Genomic DNA, 24,834 nt, shown 5'->3' on the forward strand with positions numbered 1-24,834 from the left:
TCATCACATGACTTCCAGTGGGTCCTGACAGATTCACATTCTAAAAAGTGGGTCTCGGTGCTAAATGAGTGAGAACCATTGGCCTAGAGGCTTTTTGTAATTCTAGCCAGGGTATTTTTGCATTTTATATACATCCTGGTGACACCACTGGGGAGGTTGAACTCCTTCAGCAAACTATTTGAGCCATGATTATCAACAACCATCTCCTGCTGTCTCTCTAATTTCCAGTCGTCAACATGAGTGCTCACTGACTGTTCCCCTAACCCAGATCAATCCCATTGTTTTCTGTGGGAAAGCTGGTTTTCATTTACGCATGATATAAACATTATTGTCCAGAAATGTACCCTCCCCTCCTGGTGAAAATTGAGAGCTGCCTGTATTGACTGTTGTAGGTGCAGTATCATCACTGAATTGTATTGTACCATTCCTGGTTCCAGCACCTGTTCCTGAAAAGGTTGCATTTGGTGTGGGACTGAGAGTGCAATCCTAACTTGTGCTGGAACAACCAGCTCAGGTTAGGTGCTGGCTGGAGGTTAACTTAGGGTAAGGGGATATTTTCCCCCTTACCCTGTGTCAAGCCCCAGCCACCCTTATGGGGCTACTCGGATCTGTGCCAGCAATTTTGCTAGCGCAAATCAGAACAAACTGCGTAAGGCTGCTCAGGCGAAGGGCGGGGGTTAGGATGTGGCCTGTGCCACTGCAGCCAGTCCCACCTCTGGAACACCCTCCTACCACCCTCTCCCATCTCCTGTGCTGGCCTGTATCAGCCAGCGCAAACTCACCCGTCCGGCACTGGACCCGGCCTCTGGAAACCAGTGTGGGCCTCTAGCCAGCTCTCGAATCAGCGCAAACATGCTTTATGGCACATCCATGACACTTGGGAGCCGGTGCAGAGGGCCTGTGCTGGCTGAAATGCTTCCTTGGCTTGCTCTTTGAAAGAGGTTTGTTGCGGCATAGCAAGCCTGTGAGGTTTTAGAGACAAGTGCATGTTTAAGGCAGCTGTTCCTATAGTCAGCTACATAACAAACCAGTGCAGGTCTACAGCAGGGTGTTTAGTTTCTGCTGTGAAGCTGTAGCAACAGCTGCTCAAATGCCACATCTATTTTTAGACTGCTGGAAATGATTATATTCTGAGATGTAGCGATTGGTTTGCAAGGAAATAGTTGGATCATAGGGGCTGAGGCTACTCGTGTTACTTTAAAAATTTAAGTAGTTTCATTGAGCTGTCTAGACCCTAGAGATTAAATTAATTTAAAATCTTGTTTCTGTTAAGAATTATTGACCAAAAGGAATCTGAAAACTAAATTGGTTCAAATTTGCTTTTTAATTGGTGTACTTTGGGTCTTCTCCATGCTGTAAATTGAATATTTCCGGCATTTCTGGGTTTTTGCTTTTTTTAGTATGCACCTGTGTTTGCAGAATGAAATTACATAGTTCATGCTTCCTAGCAGAGAATGTAAATGACTGAACAGTTTTGATACCTTGAAATTTTGGCCTATGTGTGCTTCCATTCAAATGTGTTCTCTATTGCAGGAACCAGTGCCTTCTCAGAGGTGGCAGTTAGCGCCGTGAACGGTGTACAGTATGATATTGTTGGATGTCCTTTCTTATAGGACTGGCACAGTGTTCACTTTAAAATATGTTCCCTTTTTTATGGGAAGCAACAAAGGTGATAAAGTATTTGGCAGACTATAAAAGTCTGTAGCTGTACAACGGTGTCAGATGGAAATGTCACTGCAGATCACTGATTTGTCACTTTTGCTATGTTTTTTAGTGAAGTTGTACAAGCTTTTTGCTTCTAAAAACAAACCTCACACACTGGATTCTATCAACCACCAAAGAAACATTAAACTAATTCAGAAGCATGAGGCTGTTGAGTCCAGGTCCAAACAGCTATGCAGTATCCTGAAACAGAACAGCAGTTCTGACGATTCAGAGGCACCAAGTTTGTTCTTCAGTTTGAGCAGATAAACCCCAAACATGAAAATATTGTACTTGTTGAACTGACAGCTCTGATGCTTTGCTCTGCTGGTTTTATTGTACTCTGTGAAGTATATGCAACAAGGAATAAATCAAGATTGGATTTTGGGGGGGGGGGGGTAAAGCCATCAAATTGATTTAAGTTTAGTCAGCCAAGACACTTTGGCTGCAATTCTTGGGAGTAAGCCCCGCTGAATGTAGCAGGACTTATTCCTGAATAATCACGCATACAATGACACCATAGGCCGTGATTGAACAAACTTTGGATATAGCATAAATAAAAACCTTGCACTTTGTTCTGAGCAACTGTATACTTAAATTTCATATGTTTCTATATGTCTGTCTCCTGCTTAAGTCTTGCATCAGAAAATACATCCAATTTTCTAGGCACCAGCAAAGTGTTAGTGGAAAGTTTTAATTGTGGAAAAATTTCATAACTATTATGAACCACACATGAGCAGAACCTAAAGATCATAACTATATTAACAAGATTCTATGAAAGTGGAAAAGCATGCATTTGAACTCGCCCTAAAATCAGTTTTATGTTACCTCTTAGTACCAAATTCCTCTTGGAGGAAGCAAAGGTATTCCTACTAGTAGCAGGTTGAGCTGAAATCTGGCTCTCTTTCCACCCTGTGTTGCCCTTGTATAGTCAGATTCTGCCCTTCTTTCTACTTTGAGCAAAAACTGCTGCTATATTTGTACTGGCAGGCTGAAATTTGCACTTATCTTCCACACTAAAATGGAAAAACCCACCACTTCTGGTTTGGAGACACAAACAAACTGCAGGTTGTGGATGCAGATGTTTACCTAAATTAGGAAATTTGTGAGAGAGTTGGAATCTTGAGGGGAGAAGGGAGTGCACAATCCTGAAGCTCAGACTCCATTTCAAAACGATCCCACAACCTTGTATTCTTCTCTGTGTGTGCATAAGATATGCATCCACTCCTGTAAGATACCACTTTGCCTTTAAGTGTCCACCACAGATAGGTACTTTTATTGTCAAAGAATCTGAAAGCTTACAGTAGATTCTCTGACATATTATTTTGATACTTAAGCAATTAAGTACTTTCTCAACTAGTTTCTTCCAGCTTGGTACTTCAAGAACAGTGGTTCCCAAACTCCTACAAGAGAGTTTTAACCACTCTTATGTCTTGGTGAGGCAGAGGTGAGGAAGACCCTGATGGAGCCGCAGTGGTCGCGGCGCCATGGAAACAGGAGGTTTTCCCCCTTACCTCAGGGCCTGGGGGATGGTCCTGGAGGTCCGCAGCCCCCTCTGCGGCCCCCCGATGCTCCAAAACCAGAAGTGCACTCCAGTTGCCAAATGGAGCGATTTCGACCATTGGGGGAGCCCGCAGAGAAGGCTGCAGGCCTCCTGGACCATCCCTCAGGCTAGTGTGACCCCCCCCGGGTAAGGGGAAATGCCCCTTGGTTCCCATAGTGCTGCAGTTGCTGCAGTACCATCTGGGTCCCTATTACTGGGCCATTCCCATTAAGGGGGAATGGCCCAGTTATTGTTCCTTATGGTGGATTGTGACCCATACTTTGGGAACCACTGTTCTAGAAGATGCTGGGAAGTTTATGAAAAACGAGTTATCCAGTGTGTTTCAGGGTGATACCATTTTCAGGGGCAAATGGTATTTTGTCCTTTTGCAATCTACTTGTTGGTTCTTTATTAAAAACAGTCACCCGTGATGAATTTTTATCTGCATTTTCACGGTTTTATTTTGTACCATACAACTTAGATTTGTGCAGAGTCCTACCACAAGTGGAAGAGCTTCTTGTGAGAATGCAACACTCCTCCTATGAGCAGAAGGAGCTATCAGCTGTACATCCAAACATGATGTATACAACCTTGTATTCTATATTTCAAGTGGTCTGCTAACTGGATTGGAGAAAGGAGATTTCTAACTTAAGAACAGGGAAATACAGTCTATTAAAAGATAAGAGTGTCGTGTGTGTAGTATGGGAGGGCATATCCACGGATCCTGTATCGGCATTCCCCTGCATCTTCCAGAGGCTCTTCTGAGTTCTGTAGAGGCTGTGCTGGTCTGCAGGGCTCAGAATGGCCGTTTTGGTAAAAAAAAAAAAAAAGTCATTTCCAGTTTTACAGAAGAACTGAAAGTGACTTTTTCCAGCCAAAATGGTCATTCTGAGCCCTGCAGAGGCCACGGGTGGATGCGTACAGCCTCTGCGGGGCTCAGAAGAGCCTCTAGAGCCAAGGAGAACACAGCTCCCCTTGCCTACGGGAGGTGTCCCCTGTATCTGTTGGGTGGCTTCCGGAACATAACTCCTGTGGATATCAGGGCACGCCTGTAGTGTTATTACAGTAGCTTGTTGGAGTGAATAGCGATTTCCAACAAGTTACATTTCTCCATGCCTGCTAAAAATGGGCAGTTTCCATACCAGCCCACTGAAATCGCCCCCTGCTTAACCTATGTTCTCTTCAGGTGGCCTGATCAACATAGACTTACTATGGCACTTCTAGCTGGCACATTAATACTGTGCAAACACTTTTTTTTAGCTATGACCCCCCTTCCTGTTTTTGACAGAGAAACAAGTTTGCCATGGAACAGATTTCGGAAATGGCTTTTGGTCAGTTTGCTACTTTTATAAATAAATCATTGAAGGGCAGGTCCTTCCTCTGTAGTGGATTACTGGTTGTATTTTGAAGTAAAGCTGTATGCTTTTCAGCATTACATTAAAACGGTTTAATAAATGAAAACTAATTTCTCATGAGATCACAGAATACAGTGGTTACTCCTCAGGCAGTCTGAAAAATGAAGATTTTGTTTCTGATGGATGATATAGAGAAACTGAAGTTTCTGTAAACTCTGACTGTAGCTTTTGGAATTTAAAATACTAGTACAGTGGTACCTCGCATAACGAATGCCCCGCACAGCGAAAAATCCGCAGAACGAAAGCATGTGCGAAGTTTGGTAACTCGCACAACGAATTTTTATGACTTATGCTTTGCATAACGAATTTTTGTTTTGTTTTGTTTTGGTTTGTCTTAAGGGGGGGATCTTCATGTCACTTTATGATCCCGTCCACCCCAGTAAGGGGCGGATCTTCATGTCACTTTATGATCCCGTCCACCCCAGTAAGGGGCGGATCTTCATGTCACTTTATGATCCCGTCCACCCCAGTAAGGGGCGGATCTTCATGTCACTTTATGATCCCGTCCACCCCAGTAAGGGGCGGATCTTCATGTCACTGTATGATCCCGTCCGCCCTAGTAAGGGGAGGATCTTCATGTCACTGTATCATCCCATCCACCCTAGTAAGGGGAGGATCTTCATGTCACTGTATCATCCCATCCACCCTAGTAAGGGGAGGATCTTCATGTCGGTTTATGTAAGTAAATCCCATTGTGCTTGCTCCCAGGAAAGTGTGCACAGGATTACAGCCTTCAAACTCCCCACTCAGCATCCCCCCATCGCTCATTCACCCTCTCACCGCCCCATTTCCTTCACATTTCCTCCCATCATCACGGCAAAAGCAAGCAATTGAGTGCAGCTGCTCTGTCCTCCCCAGCTTAGAGCACAATCCTGTGCATGTCTCCTCAGAAGTAAGTCCCATTGTGCTTACTCCCAGGAAAGTGTGCACAGGATTACAGCCTTCAAGCTCCCCACTCAGCATCCCCCCGTTTTTGAAATCCTCTGTACAGTATGTATGCCTTTAAAGAGCACTTAATAAACACTTTGTAAACCAAATTTGACTTTGTTCTGACTTTTCTTGCCCATAGGAACGCATTAATTAAATTTCAATGCATTCCTATGGGAAAACGCGCTTCGCAAAACGAAAAACTCGCATAAAGAAAGGAGTCGCGGAACGGATTAATTTTGTTATGCGAGGCACCACTGTAAGTGCCTTTTTTGCCCTTGTCTCTGATGGTACAGTGGAAAAAATTGCAGGAATCCAGTGACCCGTGCCTTAAAATTCTGGCAATCATCTTGTTGTAAGGAGGTGCACTTGACCAGTCTGCTTCTAGATTTTGCCAGAAGTGTGAAAAAGATGCATATAACCCTATTTTGGAACAGTCTTTGGGAACCAGGAGTAAAAGTACATTGCTGACAGAATCACAGCTAGTACTTGGCCAGTGGGTGGCCTTGAACCAAGAAACTTTTTCTGCCTTAGTGTCCCAGCTGTGAGGCAGGATTACTGTTCAAGATTTCGAGTTCTGTTTCTGGTTTTTCAGTATTTATCTGCTTCACATGATGTTTAGGTGCATTCCACCAAGTCCAAATTGTATTATCAGCATTATCTTTTTACTATGTGTGTGCACAAGACATCCCCCCCCCCCCAATGCAGGATGAAAGTTAATAGCTCTGACTCTGTTCTGGTTTTGCCTAAGAAATTCTTCCCATGTCTGCTTAACATATGGAATTATTTTTAGATCCTTATAGCAGATGTTCCTAGCTTCCATCCCCTCCCCACCACCACCACTACCAGAGCCTAGGTGGTCAGAGCCTAGAATACATAGCTGCTGGAATGCCGATGGAAGAATTGTTTTCAGTGTATTCCTCAGCATGCTTATGCAGAAATGAGTCCACTGTGTTCAACAAGGCTTGCTCTCTAATCCAAATGTGTTTTGGATTGGTTAATATCCCTAATTCTAGCTTTCACTTTTATTTGCTGCTTTTCACAACTTTGTAATGGGAAAAATGTAAGCTTGAATGTGAGCCCCACACGAAGGTCAGCAACTATTTCTTAGAATCAGTTGAGCTTGATTGTTCCAGATGGAATTTTCAGAAATGTTGCTTTCTTTAGGGAATTGCCTTTACATCTCTCAAACTTTCGTGATTTGTAATCTGTTCCTGCCTCACTAAAAGCCACCTCGCTTGTGATACCATGTCCGGTTCTCATTCTGTTTTCTGTCTGTCATCTTGCATCTTCAAGCATCTGTAACAGGCTGCTACATTGTGTATAAGTTCTCGCATGCAAGTGCTAGTGTTTAAAGTGACACACCACTAGAAGAGGCATGTAGTGTAGCTGTACTCCTTATGAACAGAATTTTTGGTGGTCTCATTCCCTTCTGCCATATTGTGTCCACCTCTATTAAAGATCTGAGGGTAACAGAAAAATGCACTTTGTACAGCTCTGTAAGCCCTTTGCCATTGGGTGTACAATTGGCTATACACGCAGTTAGTTGTGCAATGCGGGAAATAGCTTAGCTTAGTTCTGTGGCAGAAACTTGGAATGAATCACTGAAACACAATACATTATTGCAGGGCTCTCCAAATCTCAGCTTGTGGGCCAGATCCAGGGTTCGGAGAAAGCCCTCCCCTCGTGGCCAGAGCTTACCATTCTGCCATGGTGCCATGTTTTTCAAAAAACACATCACAGGGACTCTCTGGGTGGTCACATCAGCCTGGACATCCTGTGACACATTCTTCTGGGACACTGGGCAACAGACACTGCTGCCCAGAGCGTCCCTGTGACTGTTTGAAAAACACATGGTGCCATGGTAGAACAATAAGCTCCACTTGGGACTGGGAAGGCTTTTTTAAAGACTCAGTGGTCTGCAGTTTGGAGACTGCTGCATTACTGGATTCACATGACAATATTTTCACAATAGAATGGTATCTCCAGAAAGGTACTTTACAGTGGTTATCACTGTAAAGTGGAGGTCTGCTGTATTTCATTTCTAGCATCATATTCCTCTGTTTACTACAGTGATAGATGTAGGAGAAGGGAAGTGAGGCATGAGCCTGGAAATGGACAAAAGGCTGTGATGGTCATAGAAGCTCTCTAGAGAAACTCTGCATCTTGCCTCCATATCTAAGCACATGAGTGCAGAATGGGATATGCTAATTTCAGCGTCTCCCATTGTAAGAAGTTGTGCATGTTTTTGTGAGAAAAACCTGTCGTTCCAACTAGCTAGCATTTGGCTCATAGCACTTATACTGCATTTTAGAGCAGAAATACTGTCTATAAACGAATGCCGCATTTCATGAACTTCTCAAAATTGTGCTTCTAGGTCTACAGACAAGATTGTGAAACTTTTGGCGCTGTAGTGAAGATGCTGGTTGAAAAAGACCCTTCGTTAGAAAAACCCATCCAGTTTTCCTTGAGGCAAAATCTGTGTGAGATTGGTGAAAGGTGCATTGAGGAACTTAAGCGCTTCATTGCAGAATATGACGCTACCTCTCAAGCATTTGAAGAGCCCTAGGATCAAGACTGGATGGTTCTTATTTAAATACTACTTGTTAAAAAACAACCGTGAAACTTTCTGTAACAGAGACTTTCTGTTAAAGCATCCTGAAACAGGGTTTTATCTTTTTCAGTCTTTAAGTTCAATGCAGAACTTATTTATGACGTGACAGCCCTTCTAAATCATTTTTTTGTTCATATAGCAAAAGTTGTCCAAAGACAAACTCTGAGACATACTTCACTTTTGTATCTCAATGCATATAAAGTATTCTACATTTTATTTGACCTTATAGATTTGAAAAATACAGTGGGTTTAGATAGGTGTAAGCAGACTGAATCTTTACTGCTTCCTGAATATTTCTACTTGTTGGGGGCAAAGCTGGACTTTTTAGGCTTCCTTCTGCTTGTACAAGTCTGGATCCAAACCAGTGTTAAGAACTCGATTGAAAGTGATTCAGTACTGTCACATCATTTTGGACATTGAGGTCAATGATTGAATAAAGCTCTAGCAGGCAGTACTTAAAGGTTTAATCTTAATGCTGACTACAGGAATGTATATGCAGTACATTGTGCAAGTATGTATTTGTGTGTATATTAGTGGGGGTGGTCTTTTGGTTGGCTATCCAAAGTTGCATTTTAACTTTGAGTGAACAATTTGATCACCCCCATTGTTAAATCTGTTTTGGTGGTAGTGTTTTTGGGAAGCTTTAAAAAAAAAACATTAAAAAAAAAATAACTGCTGAGAATTTGCATTTCATTTCTCAAGGACCTGTACAGTCACCTAGTCTCTTGTGTAAGCAGTGTTAACTTTAATTTGTATTTTTAATCTTAGAAAGAAGAAAATGTATTCTGTTCCTCTTCTAGAACGTTCATTGTTTTCATTTCAATATTTATAAGAGGATACTAAATTTTGAATAAATAATTGTATTAAAAAGTAGCAGAAATATTTTCTAAACTGCAGAAAAGCTATACCATTGTAGAAGTACAGATTTGATATTTTGCCAGTAATGCACCTGGAGGTATAAAACTTATCCTTCTATTTCCACCCAGGCCCTTTAGCACTACGAGAGATAAATCCCCCCCCCATTGTCTTGGTAGACGAAAGTCTGTACAGAACATCTGAAGTGCTTTGAACAAGAGCTAGATCAATGCTAAATATTCATGTGTCAATGTTATGCAGAGTACAAAATGTGAGACATACTTTTGGTGTATCGGATTGGCCTTTTCAGGAACACTAGACGCAGTTCCAGAACCACCATTCAGAGTGCGATACCACAGTCTTTGAGACTGAAGGTTGCCAACTTCTGGTGTATGATAAATGAGATTTTGTGGATAATACAAGTCAGAATGGTGGAAACAGACCTATATGCACTGTGTGACTGGGTACCTCAATGGCAAATTAATGGCCCAATCTTATCCCCCACCATTGACAATGCAGCTGTGCCAATGCTGCATCCAGATGGGGGGGTGGGGCAATCTGGAGGCCTGCCAGAAACTATTTTCCTCTTACTTCTGTCTAGGCCTCCTTGTGGCTAATGGGGCTCCTCAGACCAATAATAGTTATGTAGCTGCTTTAAGTCATAAGAGAGAAGGAAGTGGGATCATCAAAGTGGGGATAAAAGCTTGAGGCATGCTGGTGCTGCCAGGATCCACCCCAGACATCCATACCTGTGACACATCACAAGAACATAAGAAGAGGCCCACTGGATCAGGCCATAGGCCCATCTAGTCCAGCTTCCTGTAGCTCACAATGGCTCACCAAATGCCTCAAGGAGTACACAAGAGACCTGCATCCTAGTGCCTGCAAATCCCCACTGATTTACTGGAGTTGGTGTAGCCTGGGCTTGGCAGGGGTGTGATTCTGCCACCACTTTCTGGCAGCTGCAACTGGCCTGACAGTGGTGCAATGTATTTGTGAAAGGCCATTGCCGGGCCTTTTATGACAGACTACTCATTCTGCTGTCATAAAAGGCTCATTGGATTGGGCCATAAGGTTAATATAAACAAGAATGAAATGACCCTACTATCCTATACCATTGGTGGAAAGGGGTTACACTAATCAAATTTTAAGGGTTGTAGGGACAGACTCGATGGAAACAACTTGACAGCATTCCATTCTTCAGGCTTATAATGCAAGTCTAAATGTTTTAAGTGCTAAGTATAGCAGTATCAGACACATTCTATAAAGGTTCAGTAACCCCCATTCTCCCCCCCAATGCCCTTCTAGTTCTGTATTGTTTTGTCATGTTTAATTCTTTAGGAGTGTGCGTTTGCCCCTTTCTAATGTCAATTTGATTATCTCTGATGTAAATAATAACAGGACTTTCAATCTTTGTGAGCTGTTTAACCATTTTGGGGAGTTAAAAAAACCTTTGCATATTTCAAAGCGTCCTGGACCAAGTAATCTCTGAGTAGTGTCTTTCAAACGCTAAATCCAAACACCACTTAGTGTTAACAAATCTGCTACGCAGTACTTCCCACTCTTGGCGATGTTATCTACCAAATGGTATGGTATGTATTGTATTGGTTTGTATACTGCAATTGTGTTTATACAAATAGAGTTCTTGACCCATAAATAAATCCTTTAATATTAAGGACCATAGTTTAAACAGTATTTACATAGCTCCACCATGCATAAAGAGCTTTGCTGTCAGCAGAAAGTAACATTTCACTACTATAAATTTATGTACATTTAACAAACCTTGCCTGACTCAAGCTGATGTTAATCCCTCCAATAAACTACTTTTGTATTTAAACAAACTTCTTGCAATTCAGGGATATAAAAATAGTCTGTTAAATCTTAACTTTACAATATGTACATTATTTGCACTATTAAGTTATGAATACAGTTTCAGCTACAGATATACTACATTATAAATATCAGTTGGATCTAATGATGCTCCTATACTACATCTGAAACCAGGAGAAAGTGTTTTAAATATACAGGATTCTTAAACTTTGCAACTGACTTTATACAATTAACTTCATCAGTAGGGCCTAATACAGGTGTGCACCACTTGATGGGGATAGGTTCTCTGATCCCCACTGTTATGCGATTAGGTCGCTAGGCGAACATTCAGCCCAATCTAGTGCCTTTGAGTGTAAATAGACACTCCCTGCCAGACAGTAGCTGGCTGCACAGGCTACTAGAGATAGATTGCTTCTTTGCATTAAGAGCCTCTTTGTTGTGTAAACAGACACTCTGCTGCAGACTATGACTATCTAATTAAGAGCTGCTTTGTTGCGCCTTGACCACTGTTGTATATGCGGTCCATCATTAAGCAGTGCACACTTGTACTTGGGCAAAGGAAATTTTAAATTGACCCTCTGAGTAAGGATACAGTGATCCCCATACAAACAAGATCAAGTGGAAAAGGCCAATGGAATAAGTCTTGGAACACTTTACAGGACCTACATAGAGAAAAAAAGACTTGTTGGTTGGACTACATTAATATAGCTGTAGGAAGATTGCATTGGATGCAAAAAAAATAAGCACCATATTCAGTGTGTTACTGTCATTAAATAGTCAACTGAAAAAAAACAACCATTTGTTCTGGTTATTGGTACCAGCCAGCAGAAAATACCACCTGAAATGCTCTCTCCCAGTGCTGGTGTGGCCCTTTTAAGCAGCATTGCAAAATGTATTTTCAATTCATTTAGGTTGTTAAAGCTGCAGTGCCTCAACAGAGAAGATGGACAAAGACTTGCGCATTTTATGGTCTTCCAAAAGTAATTTAGCCACTTATCTATACAACATTTAAACAGTGTAGGCACAGCATTCATTCATTCATAGTTAACTGGGTCAAGCTTAAGAAATGATGCAGTTTTTGCCTTTGTGTGACTTTCTCTTTTTGGATTTTGTTGCCCTTTGTCCAAACTGAGAACTGGGGAGTTCGGCAGTTGGACTACAAAGCTCATCTGTATAGTAGGGGTATCTCACTGATCGGGGCTGTGGAATGGGCTGTCCTAAGAAATATCCTTCCTCTTCGGAATCAGACGATGACGATGACGTTGTTGAACACCAAGAGTCTTCCTCTTCGCCAAAGAATCCCAAAAAATGGTCCTGTTGGTTTGCCATTGTATAGTCTGAAGTAACGGGAGTGTACTGGCTGTATAAGGTTGGCGTGTATGCCCGCATTGCATGAGGGCTTTTATTTTGAATACGTTTGTCATAATCCTGTGGTGAATAAAAATTAAGCCTCTCCTTTGGCAAAGGTTTTCTGTCTGCAGCTAAATGCAGGGCATTATCGGACCGAGACTTCCTGCTTCTCCGGCGACGGTGTCTCTTGCCATGGTCTTCAAACTGATACACGCGCCTGCGAGTCCGTTCACTCATGGGAGGCTGACGAATGTCCAGGTTCTCATAACTTCCATTATCGATGACGTCGTCTGAAAACTTCACTTGCTGCGGTCTAGTCTGGGATTTGGACCTTCTGAGTACTGGCATTTGGGTTGGTTTCTCTTCCGGCAGTGCCTTACCTTGACACAATTGAGAACTTAAGCTTTTCAAGGACTCTGTGCTCCTGTGAAGCATTGAGGAATTCAGAGTCCCCATGTTGCTCATTTTCTCACAATCCTCTACTTCCAGCTCTTGATAAGTCTGCAAGGAATACAACAGGGGTCTCGGTTTTACCTCCCCATCTGCTGAAGCACCTAAAATTAAAACAGGACACTTAAAATTCCATCCACTTGAATTTGCATCAGGACAGTTAAGCAGAGGGAAAAGTACAAAGTGTTTAGAAAACACAAATCTGTATTAAATTCAAGTCTTGGTTATGAAGAAAGTGAATTACAGGTAGGAAAAAAAAAATTAAAGTTTTATTGCCAAGGAAGCTTCTACAATTATACAGGCCTACACACATTTTCATGTCTTAAAAGTTAGATCTATTCTTGGGTATAGTCGGGGTACTGAATATGAAAGTGGCATTAGTTTTGCCCAACTGGCTCTAGTTTTGAAGGTATGGCATAGCCACCATATATGCCAATTCAAGCAGCTTCCTCATGAAGCTATGTGGCTATGCCTATATGGTGGCTAAACCGTACCCCCAAAAGTACAGCCATTTAAGCAAAATCCCCAAAGTATCTTAAATTCATTCAAACATCCTTGGCAACTAAAAAAAAGTTTTTGTTTGTTTTGTTTTTAGGTCTGTGTTATACAAACAAGTAATCTCAACTCCGGTTTCATATTAACATTCTTTTCCCATTGACTTCATAGTTGACAATAATCAAGAGCCCTTCTTGTGTCTCTCACTTCCGACTTTGGCACTGCTAACCCAAAGGTAGAATGTTAACAGCAGCAGTTCTCACCACAATTCCTTCCTGCTTTGGGAAAACTAGTATTCCATCTTTCCATGACCAGCAGGGAAAAGAAAAATCCCTGAATGCATCTGAGCCCCAATGAATTACGGTTCATAGTATAGATTGCTGACTTTTTTGTATCTTATTAATAGCATACTATTTTTTTTACACTATTTATTTTGTCCGAATGTATTCTATTTTTTTCTTTCACTAATAAAGGTGTTAGGAAAAAAAATCTAAGCCCCCTGGAGAAGGAATACTTCTGTAAACCTGACAGTTCTCTTTTGACTGAGTGAGATGTTGTCTGTTACAATTTAAAGCAGGAAGCAAGCAAACACTGCACAGAGTCTAATTCACATCCCTTGGAGAATATTGCTAAGGAGTAAGTCTGCCAACATAGACTACAGTTGTACTTTCCAAGTGAACCTTAAACTAAAAGATGTAATATTTTTTCCGGTTTGTCTTACCTGTGATATTAGACAAGGCCAAGGAATCCATGGAATCGCGGACACCCTGTTCTTGTTGTTTCAGGTCCGACAAACACTCTAGAGAATCATTGTACCATTGCTTGGGATCGTGTTTGTATCTAGCTGGACCATGCTCCATGTCCAGCTCTTGGATTTTCCTGCTGGCTGGTCCTGGGTGGCTACCATAAGCCGAATCCCCAAGGCCATCTTGGGACTGTGCCCAATACATATCCGACTTGTATTTCTTACTTGCTAAGCTTTGGCTGTTTTTCTTTAACTCTGACCTCCCTTTCATCATGCTCTCAGAAATCCACTGTTCATTGGATCTTGCGTCCACTTCCACCGGCTGCTGAAAAAGGCCCTTATCGCCAAACTTTAGAAGCAGCTGGGTCATGTAGTCTTCGTGCTCAGCCCACTCTTCTGGGTCATCGGGCATCTCCTGCTCACCCCTTCCTTTCCAGAGGTCTTCATCAACAAAGCTCACCCCTTGCCGCGAAAGGCTCAGGTCATCCAGTTTCCGTGAAAGGGTATCGTCAGCGGTGCTCGAAAGGCCAGGAAATTTATAGTTCAATGCCGGGGACAGGAGGAGAGATTGCCTGCACTGATCTGCTGACCTGCTGCTTTTCCCCATACGAACACTCCTCCTGGAATCTCTCGAGCGGGCAGACTGGAAAGCGGAATCGGAGGAGTCCGAGGCATGAACATCCTCTCCCAGACTGCATGATTTTGAACAATAAATCTGCCCTTGCTTGGGAAGGAAAGGACAGCCAAGCAAGGAGACTTTGCAATGGGCACAAGAAAAGCAAGTTTCTGTAGCGTGCCAATGCTGTCCATCATAAGTCATCTGAGCATGATCGACACCTGTTTATTTAAAAAAAACAAACTCGTTTGAATTGATACTTTGACATACTTGGTTTCATCTCTAGTTTATCTTAAATAAAACTGTATTTTTTGACTCTAGCATTTATTATTAATCTAGACACCTTAGCCCAGTGTTTCTCAAACTGTGGGTCGGGACACACTAAGTGGGTCGCAAGCCAATTTCAGCTGGGTTCCCATTCATTACAATATTTTAGTTTTAATATATCAGACCTGATGCTCCCATGGTATGTAACTGCATTTGGGGAAATGTTACAGGCCTGTACTTTTAACAGGCTACTATGTATATGCTTTTACCAATAATAGTAAATGGGACTTACTCCTGGATAAGTGTGGGTAGGATTGCAGCCGAGGATTGTTAAAAATGTTCCTGCTTGATGATGTCACTTCTGGTCATGACATCACTTTGGGTGGGTCCTGACAGATTGTCATTCTAAAAAGTGGGTCCTGATGCTAAAAGTTTGAGAACCACTGTCGTAGTCATTTCTGAGAGTAAAATACTTGGTTTTCTTTAGCCTTTAGGCAGAGATGAGTTTTTTTCCAGTGATATCGAAATAAAAACACAACACAGCTTTCTGCATTTTTCATTTGTGCAAAAAAAAAAATAAATCTGTGAAATCTGCAAAAATAAAACTATTCTCTAAGACATCTGCATATTCTGTACCACCTCTATATATGTGTGGCTGCACCTGCTGAGTCTATACCACTTAAGTCACCTACCTAGTACACATTTAACACAATTATAATTAATAAAAAGGCACCCTTGGAATATGGAATAAAAACATAACACCGCTTTCTGTACTTCTCATTTTTGTCAAAACACAAAATATGTGGAAAAATAAACCCCCCCGAATATACTGTACCTGTAGGCGATTTACACTATATTTTGCCTATTTTTAAAGATGCAAAATTACCTATGTGTTCCCCACAAGTCTCACAGTATTCTGCATAGAGAGACTCAAAACAGCCACAGCAGAATGGGCGTCCGTCCTTCATAATGTATCTTTGTCCTCCAAGGATGGTTTCGCACTCGAGGCAGCAAAAGTGTTTCATATGCCAATGGCGACCTTCTGCTTCTGTACATTCATCAGCAAAAATAATCTAGGGGGGGAAAAAAGATTTAGGGAAAGATTCAGTTACATATGAAAATTGCTTCAGCGTTCTAACTAGGGGCACAATCCTGAGTGCACAAGTCCAGCCTCTGCGCTGACTCAGGCAGGGAGGGTTGCGTCAGCTGAACTTGGCCAACGCAAGGGTCTGGGGAGGCCGGGAGGGAGGCATTCTGGAGCAGTGGGTGGTCCCAGGGTGGGCCGGTGGGGAGCGGGAAGCGGGGCTGGGACCTGGCGGTTATGCCAGATCCCAACCCTGTTCCCTGAGTAGGGCGGAGCGGCTGCAAGTTGCTCTGCTCTCCTTGGACTTATGCTACTTCCAGAGGTGGTGCAAGACCGAGGAGACCCACTGGGGCTGCGGTGGCTTACCGGGGGTAAGGGGAAGAGTTTCCCCTTACCTTCGGTTGAGCCACTTTGGGCTCCTATCATGCGCTGGATACAGCGCAGGCATTCTGATCTGCCTGTTCCAGCGCAAGGTAGGATTGTGCTGCACCAGTGTTTTTTCAAAGTACATTAGAGGCTACCCTGTATTGATCCATATAGCTCCATATCATCTACACTGGCACTTATTTTCTATGCTACACAATTTCAAAATTTCCACAAATGAACCCAGAACCCTCTCCATGCAAAGCACGTGCTCTTGTCATTGAACTAGGGCCCTTTCCCGACTGCTTTATGCAGTTTCAACATGTAAACTTTGATTGTCAGTTGTCTTCAGGAACTCAGCTGCTTAATAGACAAACGTTAAATACTATATTGTGGGAATGCCCAACGTGATTACCTCATCGCATGCCGAGCAACGTGGCTTGAGGAGTTCAGCATGGTGTCTACCGCAATGAATTTTTCCGTCTTGGTAGAAGTAGATCAAATCAACAAGAAGCTCGTTACATGTAGAACATACAAAGCAGGACGGATGCCAACACACTCCAGGTCCAGCTCTTGAGGCCAAAACAGCAACTTCTCCACCATTTATCTTCATGCCACACTGGAAAGAAGGTAAGTTAAAAATGAGTTTACATGGAATATATGTCCACCGTTTTCCTATACAACACACACACACACACACACACACACACACACCCTTAGATATGCCCCCATCAGTGCTATGTTGTTCAATTTTAAATAATTATCTGCTCTTTCAGAAAGCATAGCATTAAGGAACATAATCAGATTCTTGTGGTTTGATCATTTCCTATTTTAACAATGGAGACTCACACTTTTTACACACCCATGACAATTAATTTGGGAACTGCTGTTTATTCCCCCAAATGTGAGACCATTAACTTTGGTTCCAATGTACGTCTAACAGCCCAATCCTATCCCCCACTGGTCCACAGCATGCAACTGTGCCAAGGGAGATAGCGCTGTATGCTGGGTGGGGGGGTGGGGAGGACAGAAGGCAAAATGGATGTTAAATTAAAAACTTTGGTGTCAGTCTGATAGGAAATGGGTGGGATGGACTGGGAGAGGGGGGATAGGAAGCTGGTGCAAGTTGCTGCTGCTGGGATCCACCCCCTTCTTCCCGCTGCACATTACACAACCCCACTGCTGCCTTACGAGAGTCAGCGCAACCCAGGCTCCATTGCAGCCACTGCTGTAGCTGTAATTGGCCCAGTAGCAGCACAATTTCCACATCACTAGCATCCAGGATGACGTAACTGAGCTTTATGCAGTTCCAATGTTAATTCTCTTTAAATAAAAGAAGTGTACCTGGTCACAGATGGCATGCATCACTGCTCTCGAGAGCACTTTCACTGTGCCCCGTCCCAGTGCCTCCTTCTTGCGTTGTGAGCTAAATATCTGAAGTTCCTTCTTCTCTTCTTCACTTAAAGACTGGCAATATCTCACCTTCATTAAAAAAAAAAAATTACCAAATGTAGATGTTATGCTAGTTATAGAACTAAAATGTAGACTTTTAAAAATGTCAACCAAAAACTTAGGGCAGTGGTTCCCAAACTTTTTCGACTGGTGGCTCCCTTGACCGACTGGGCCATTAGGGCTACAATCCTATATACTGTATAGGGTGGCAGGTTTTCACAAGGATTCCGCAGCTCCCCTGACTGGTTTCTACAGCTCCCTGGAAAGCCATGGCTCAAAGTTTGGGAACCACTGGCTTAGGGTATATGATTGAGAAAGAACCAATACATTCATGATATATAACGTGCTGTTTCTCAAACTGTGGGTTGGGACCCACTAGATGGATTGTGATCCAATTTCAGGCAGGTCTCGTTCTTCAATATTTTATTTTCAGTATATTAGACTAGATGCCACCATGGTACGTGACTGCATTTGGACAGATCTGTACTTTTAACAATGATAGCCAATGGGGCTTACTCCTGGATAAGTGTACATAGGATTGCAACCTAGGATTGTCAAAAAATTTTTTCCTGCATGATGACATCACTTCCGGCCATGACATCACTTCCAGGCTAATGACATCACTTCTGGTGGGTCCCAACAGATTGTCATTCTAAAAAGTGGGTCCTAGACTAAAACCACTGCTCTAATGTTTTCACTGCTGTTCAAAAGCATGGTTTTCTTTGGCAGAGGGAAACTGATACAGGCTGCAATCCTAACCACACTTTCCTGAGAGTAGGCCCATTGAACAAAATAGGACTTACTTCTGAGTAGACCTGGTTAGGATTGTGCCCACAGTGTCACAAAGAAAAGCTCCATATATGAGTGTGTATACACAGTTCTCCCATTTTTGAAATTATGACCTATATGCATTTAAGTTTTGACAAATTAGAGATTAAGCAAAGCATGGAGTTCCTTCTAACTTTTACAAACAAATTTGCATAGAATGTAATGAGCAGAATGTCACAAAATTTTGATCGAGTAGGTTCCCAGGCTGCAAAGCTTGCTTAGATGTCTTGCAGGGACCCCGGCTTTGATAATATGAAACAGAATTTCCCAGACAGTCCTTATCTTAACACAACAGGGTCAATGTGCGTATTATTAAGGCTTGTCAGATGGTGTTAGACCTAAACCTTGATAGCACTTCCTGCCTAGCGCTGCAAAGAATGGGAAAGAAAGTTATAAACCCAGTCTGTACAGAGTAAATATCTACTTCTGGCAAGACTATATAGTAAGGCTGCATTTGTTTTTCAGATTCTAGGAGTGCTAGAGAGCTTTTTTTTTCTCCTTCCAGCATGCTTGGGTCACATTCTTTTTTCACATTCTAGCATGCTCGCCCTGTTAGCAATCTTTCCTGAGAGCTCGGGGCTAGAAAGCATGGCTACCACCATGAATAATGCTATCATATTGCTCTGTTCTGAGGAAAGAACTGGGCACAGCCATCTTGTATGGCAAATAGGGGAGGCGGTAGATGAAGAGTTTTTGAACCTGGACAAAAGAAGCCAGCCATTCCCAAGATTTTAAAAGCATTATACAGAAGTTTAGGTCACTTTAATAAGACAATGATGAAATGTCAAAAAAAACACCCTGAAACATATGACACCATTTTCCTTCCATTTTTAAAAATGCTTAAAATAAATTAGTGCTTCTAGTACTCTAGAGCAGTGATTTTCAATCTTTTACATCTCGCGGCACACTGACAAGGCATTAAAATGGTCAAGGCACACCACCAGGTTTTTGACAATTGACAAGGCACACCATGCTGCCAGTGGGGGCTCACATCTATTAATAAATGACCTTCCCTCAAATTCCTGTGGCACATCTGTGGACCACTCACTGCACACCAGTGTGCTACGGCACAGTGGTTGAAAATGGCTGCTCTAGAACCATGCTAGCAACCACTTCCGGCTGCTTTGTAGCCACAAAATGAACGCCGCCTGAATTAGTATATAGCTGAGATATGCCAAGACTTGGTATTTACCTAGTCAGGTATTTGCCAGCAGACAAGTGCAGGCACGCTGAGGCACACTTTTTTCAACATTAAAACCGTGGGTGCGTTTCCTTCTCATACCTGAAGCGGTATCAAACTGTATAAAGGTTAAAACTATCCGCCTCAAAGGATCCCAGCCCCTGTGTAACTCTGCCACCTCCCCGAGGGCACAATCCTAACCAGATCTACTCAGAAGCAAGTCCTATTTTGTTCAATGGGGCTTACTCTCAGGAAAATGTGGTTAGGATTGCAGCCTGAATCACTCAGTCCTACCAATGCAACAACACCAGACACAAAGTTCTGGCAGAATGATTCAGGAGAAGCTGACTGGCAGGTCACACCTGACGCAAAGATCTATCCAGCAGAAGCTGACTGGCAGGCCAGAATATGCCAAGGCAGTCTCCTTTGCAAGTCCATACTTTGAAATCATAAGAAAAGCAAGAAAGGTAGTCCTTCTGTCCAGAGGTAGCAGGGCAAAGAATGAATAATCATATCTACCTCGTTATCATGGGGTGGTAGCTGATAGAGAAGTTGCTTAATCCGGTGTTTCTCTCCAGGACTGTTAACATAAGGGACCTTCTCCTCTGACAAACAAGCGAAGTAGAGCTGTACCTGAATTGGAGACCAGAAGTACACATGACATCCCATTCATCCCTTGTAAAAGCCTTCATCTATCATCTTATCTTTGGCTTTATTTACAGAGCAGGCTACATTTTCTCCTTTAAATCTTGGACAGAGTTTGCATTCCACTGAGCTTAAAAAAAACAACAAAAAACTACCATTTGAGCCGAGGCAGAAGAAATGGATTGGGACAGAGCTCGCACCCAGCTGTTGACTTGCTGCCCTGGAATGCAATTTGCAGTGACAATTTCAAGTGTCATAAATTATTCACATCCAACTTCCAGCCCTTTCAGGGACAATTAGCACAGTCTGTTAAAATTCCACATTTCTTTCTGCATTTTATCACACACTGTGTGAAGCTGTCCAGAAAACAACTGCTACATCAACAAGCATGATTTGCCCCCTGAATAGTATTAAGTTAAAGAGATAAATGTTGTTTGTATAATCTCAGGTGAATCAGGCTCAATATTTCTGTGATCTTCGTTAGTTATGGGCTGCCATCCTACAAAAAGGCTGAATTCAACCATTTTTTCCACCTGAGAAATTTCCACCTCAGAACATTTATTCTTTTGGAGGATTCAAAAAGAAATTCATTCTACCCACTGGTGTTGCTTAAGGATGTGGGCCACACTGGATTACACGCACAGGGGGGTGACATTACTACTGGCCAAAATTTTTTAAATCTTGGAATTTTTGAATAATACCACCATGTTATATATCATTTGATGTGTAATTTCATGCAGAATGCAATGAAAGAAACTGTATTGAAATATCACTATACTATCAAAAGTTATAGCCAAAAAACCAGTGGGATAATGGTGTATCACCATGCCCATTGGCCAGGGTGTTTTGCCACCCACTGCATGGGAGGATGTCCATCCTGGGAATAATCCGCTGGTCTCTCATACCAGGTGATCCAAACCCTAGTGAAACCACTGATTCTGCCAACCCATTGGTTTAATCGCAATGGGTCAGTTGTTCATCTAAAACACACACAAATTCCTGCTACAAAACACGCCTCTTTACATCAAGCCTGCATCAAGGCATAAGTTATGCCAGGGGTGTCAAACACTTTCACACAGTGGGCCAAACAGCATTCATGGCACCTCCTGAAGGCCAGAATGTCATTAAGGTAAATGTCATTAAGCAGATGATGATCAGAAATAAGCACTTTGTTATCATGCAGGAACTCATTAGTCGACAAATGAGTTCAAATGACAAAATGCGAATCTTGACCATACATGTTGTCAAGATATGGGAGAGCCCAATTATCACCCTGGGAGAGCCCAATTATCACATGGGCCACCCTTCCAGCTGTGTCACTTCTACCAAGGCATCATTTTGCAGCTCAGATGCTCTGCTACCTTGGCAGATGCGGCACTGCCGAAAGAGCAACCCACGATAATTAGTCTCTCCCAGCACCCCGGCAGCATCTGAGCATCTCTCTCACTCCACTTGGTCAGCCCCTTCTGCTGTTCCTTGCCTTCTGAGACCTCCTCCAGTCTCTCTCTTCCAGAGCCTCAGCAGAAGTGGCACTGCTAAGAGGGCAGCACTGGGAGAGCCCAATTATCATGTGGGTCAGATAAAGAGCTTTCTGGGGTTGTACCTGGCCCGTGGGCCTTATGTTTGACACCGCTGATCTAAGCTATGGCAAAAATACTGACTTTTACTGAACACAAGGGCTGTTGCAATTAGAAACTTATTGTAATCCCTGGATAAGTCTGCTTTCTATTGTGCTGTACTTTCCCCCCATGCTTATGCTTACTACCATACAAATATCACCTACAGTTAATGTTTAGGATTTCAAGTCTTGCTGCGATTTCTATAATACCACAACAGAACACAGTATCAGTCTAAATCAGCAATTTTCAACCTTTTTCCATCTCACGGCACAGTGACAAGGTGCTAAAATTGTCAAGTCACACCATGTTTTGAGACAACTGACAAGGCACACCACAGTGCCGATGAGGGGGGCTCATATCCCCCAACAGCCTACTAATATGTGACCCTCCCCCAAACTCCTGTGGCACACCTGTGAACCATTCGTGGCTCACCAATGTGACATGGCCCAGTGGCTGAAAAATCATTGGTCTAAACTCTAAATAGAAAATAAATGACTTTTAATTCTCCTTCAATGATCATGTGTTATGAATCAACTAGCAAAACACCAAGCCAATATCAGAAAGTGTATACCTCTAAAACTGTCCTTTAGTAAGTCATCAATCAACAACAACAGAGCAACAGAGGCACAGACCTACTGGCTTTTATATGCTTGAAAAAGATAGTATCTTCTTTACCTGCTCAGGTCTCAGACCTGGGGGGACCCAGGAATATTCTTCCAAGGCACAGCCAGAATCATCATCAGAAGTTGAGCTTCTCTGGAAGCCAAATGTGAGATTGCCAACTTTTGGCTCCATTTCCAAAAGGCACAGGACAGCAGGGCCTTGTCAGAAAATTCAGTTGCGGTGCATCAATTCAGAGTTCTGAAAGAGAGGTTCAAAAGTCAAATGTTACAATGAAAAAGCAGGATCTCTGTTACCTAAAGGCCAACCAACACTGCCTGGTGTATGTATATATTGCGCTAATGGTCCAAAGTCATTAATAACATAAGAGCCCTGCTGTATCAGGCCAAAGGCCCATCTAGCCCAGCTTCCTGTACCTCACAAGGTCCCACCAGATGCCTCAGGAAGCACACAAGACAACAAGAGACTTGCTTCCTTGTGCTACTCTGTTGCACCTGGCCTTTTGAGGTAGCCTGTATCTAAAACTGGGAGGTTGCACATACCCATCACAGCTGTGATGGACTTTTCCTCCAGAAAACTGTCCAATCCCCTTTTGAAGGCATCTAGGCCAGGCGCCATCCCCGCATCCTGTGGCAAAGAGTTCCACAGACTAATTACAGGCTGGGTAGAGAAATATTTTCTTTTGTCTGTTCTAACTCTCCCGACACTCAATTTTAGTGAATGTCCCCTGGTTGTGGCATTTTATTCTGGTGTAAGAATAAAACAAATGTGCTCTTCAAGGAAACGTTTGAGTTTTAATTTTAATTGAGTTTTAATCCTAACCCAAAAGCAAAAAAAATAAAACATTTATGCACTAAAAAAACAGAACAAGAAAGTATGGCTTGAATACACAAACAATAGTATCTGTGTGAATAGCTTGTATCACAGTCACTACATTTGCCAAGACTAAATGCTGTCCATGTGTGTGCTACAAATTTCCCCAAGTTGTTCTCTCACTTCCACTCCCGCCTTTTCCTTTGCTTTCTAGCATGAACTTCAGTCCTTCCTCTGCAACCTGATAGCGTTTGCAGTAGATGGAAGATCTGAGAGTTGATCTTCCATTTCATGTTAGCAGAGCAGATTTGGCTAAACCGCACTTATCTCTTGAAGTCATCCTCAACAATGCAAGAGGAAGAAAAGAAAAGAATCTACAACCAGTCCTATAAAAGCTCTGAGCATTCACATCTGTCCTTTCTCCTTGATGGAAAAATGCTGAAAACAATGAGATCACTCCTCTGCCCAGCCAATAACTGCAGCAAGATTAAATCTTAATCAGCACATTTGCTGTAACCACTTCAAGAGATCAGACTGAATTAGGATACATAATTTAATGTTGCAGAGATTGGAGAAGGGATGTGTTACACACATTGCATGAGAGCGTTGCACGAGATAAGGAAAACTAAAGTCAAAGATGTTGATCTGTTTATGCAACAACTCACAAAGGTCGATTAAAGAACAGGACTGCTGTAGAACCCATCACAGCAGGGTGTGAACTTCTTGTGTATTTGCAGAGTAGAGAGTGCCCATTTGATTCCACTCATTGAGAGTCAATCCCCCCCTTTCCAAAACTTTGTTTTACAGTGCAATTCTACGCACGTCTACTCAAAAGTAAACTCCACTTAGTGCAATGGGATTTATTCCCAAGTAAGTGTGTTATGAGATCACAGCTGTTGTAATTTAAATGGTATTTATCTCACCTAGAAAACTTAGAGTTGGCATCCTTCAGTCTCGGAAGACTATGGTGTCACGCTCTGAATGGTGGTTCTGGAACAGAGTGTCCTCTCCAGTGCGCGAAGCCTGGGTAAAGTAGGTATGGAGGATAGGCTGTTACCCATGCAGCAAATCCCCCCTCTCCACATCGCTGAAATGGTCCAATGGAAAGGCAGAGGCCAATACGGTTGGTTCCAGCGGCGTCGCAGGAGTTGCCAGAACGTGACTGTGTTCAGCCATGAACTGCCTCAGGGACTCCGGCTCCGGATTTTGCCTCGAGGTTGACTCCTGAAGCCTTTTCCATAACTGGATATAGCCACAAGGCAGTGGAGGTTTGGGATCAGAGTTTAGAAAGCTTAACTGTACAATGAATAATCAAGTTATGCTTCATTACTTTATTGCCTTTCTGGACACAAGGCAGGTTTTGACCAGAATTTTGATAGCTTATGCTATCCTAGAAGAGATAGAACTTGCTAGAAGATTGA

At 42.6% G+C, this 24,834-nt stretch overlaps 2 protein-coding genes across 4 annotated transcripts in view; one reads left to right on the top strand and one right to left on the bottom strand.

The window, feature by feature from the left end:
- The window catches only part of PPHLN1 (periphilin 1), a 49,983-nt gene extending 37,666 nt beyond the window's left edge, over positions 1-12,317 (top strand). For all 3 annotated transcript variants that reach the window (XM_066633109.1, XM_066633110.1, XM_066633111.1), the window contains one exon: positions 7,964-12,317. In XM_066633109.1, the coding sequence (XP_066489206.1) occupies positions 7,964-8,155 (192 nt within the window). In that variant the 3' untranslated portion in view covers positions 8,156-12,317. The remainder of the gene's footprint in view (positions 1-7,963) is intronic.
- Positions 10,698-24,834, bottom strand: part of PRICKLE1 (prickle planar cell polarity protein 1) — an 81,949-nt gene continuing 67,812 nt past the window's right edge. Inside the window, exons 2-8 of the mRNA XM_066633108.1 lie at positions 22,655-22,840; positions 20,235-20,348; positions 17,600-17,737; positions 16,671-16,874; positions 15,695-15,881; positions 13,902-14,762; positions 10,698-12,789 (exon numbers count right to left, since the gene is read on the bottom strand). Of these exons, the coding sequence (XP_066489205.1) occupies positions 11,945-12,789; positions 13,902-14,762; positions 15,695-15,881; positions 16,671-16,874; positions 17,600-17,737; positions 20,235-20,348; positions 22,655-22,774 (2,469 nt within the window). The 5' untranslated portion in view covers positions 22,775-22,840 and the 3' untranslated portion in view covers positions 10,698-11,944. The remainder of the gene's footprint in view (positions 12,790-13,901; positions 14,763-15,694; positions 15,882-16,670; positions 16,875-17,599; positions 17,738-20,234; positions 20,349-22,654; positions 22,841-24,834) is intronic.

The sequence above is a fragment of the Tiliqua scincoides genome, chromosome 7 (genome assembly GCF_035046505.1).
Source record: "Tiliqua scincoides isolate rTilSci1 chromosome 7, rTilSci1.hap2, whole genome shotgun sequence".
Taxonomy (NCBI): Eukaryota; Metazoa; Chordata; class Lepidosauria; order Squamata; family Scincidae; genus Tiliqua; species Tiliqua scincoides.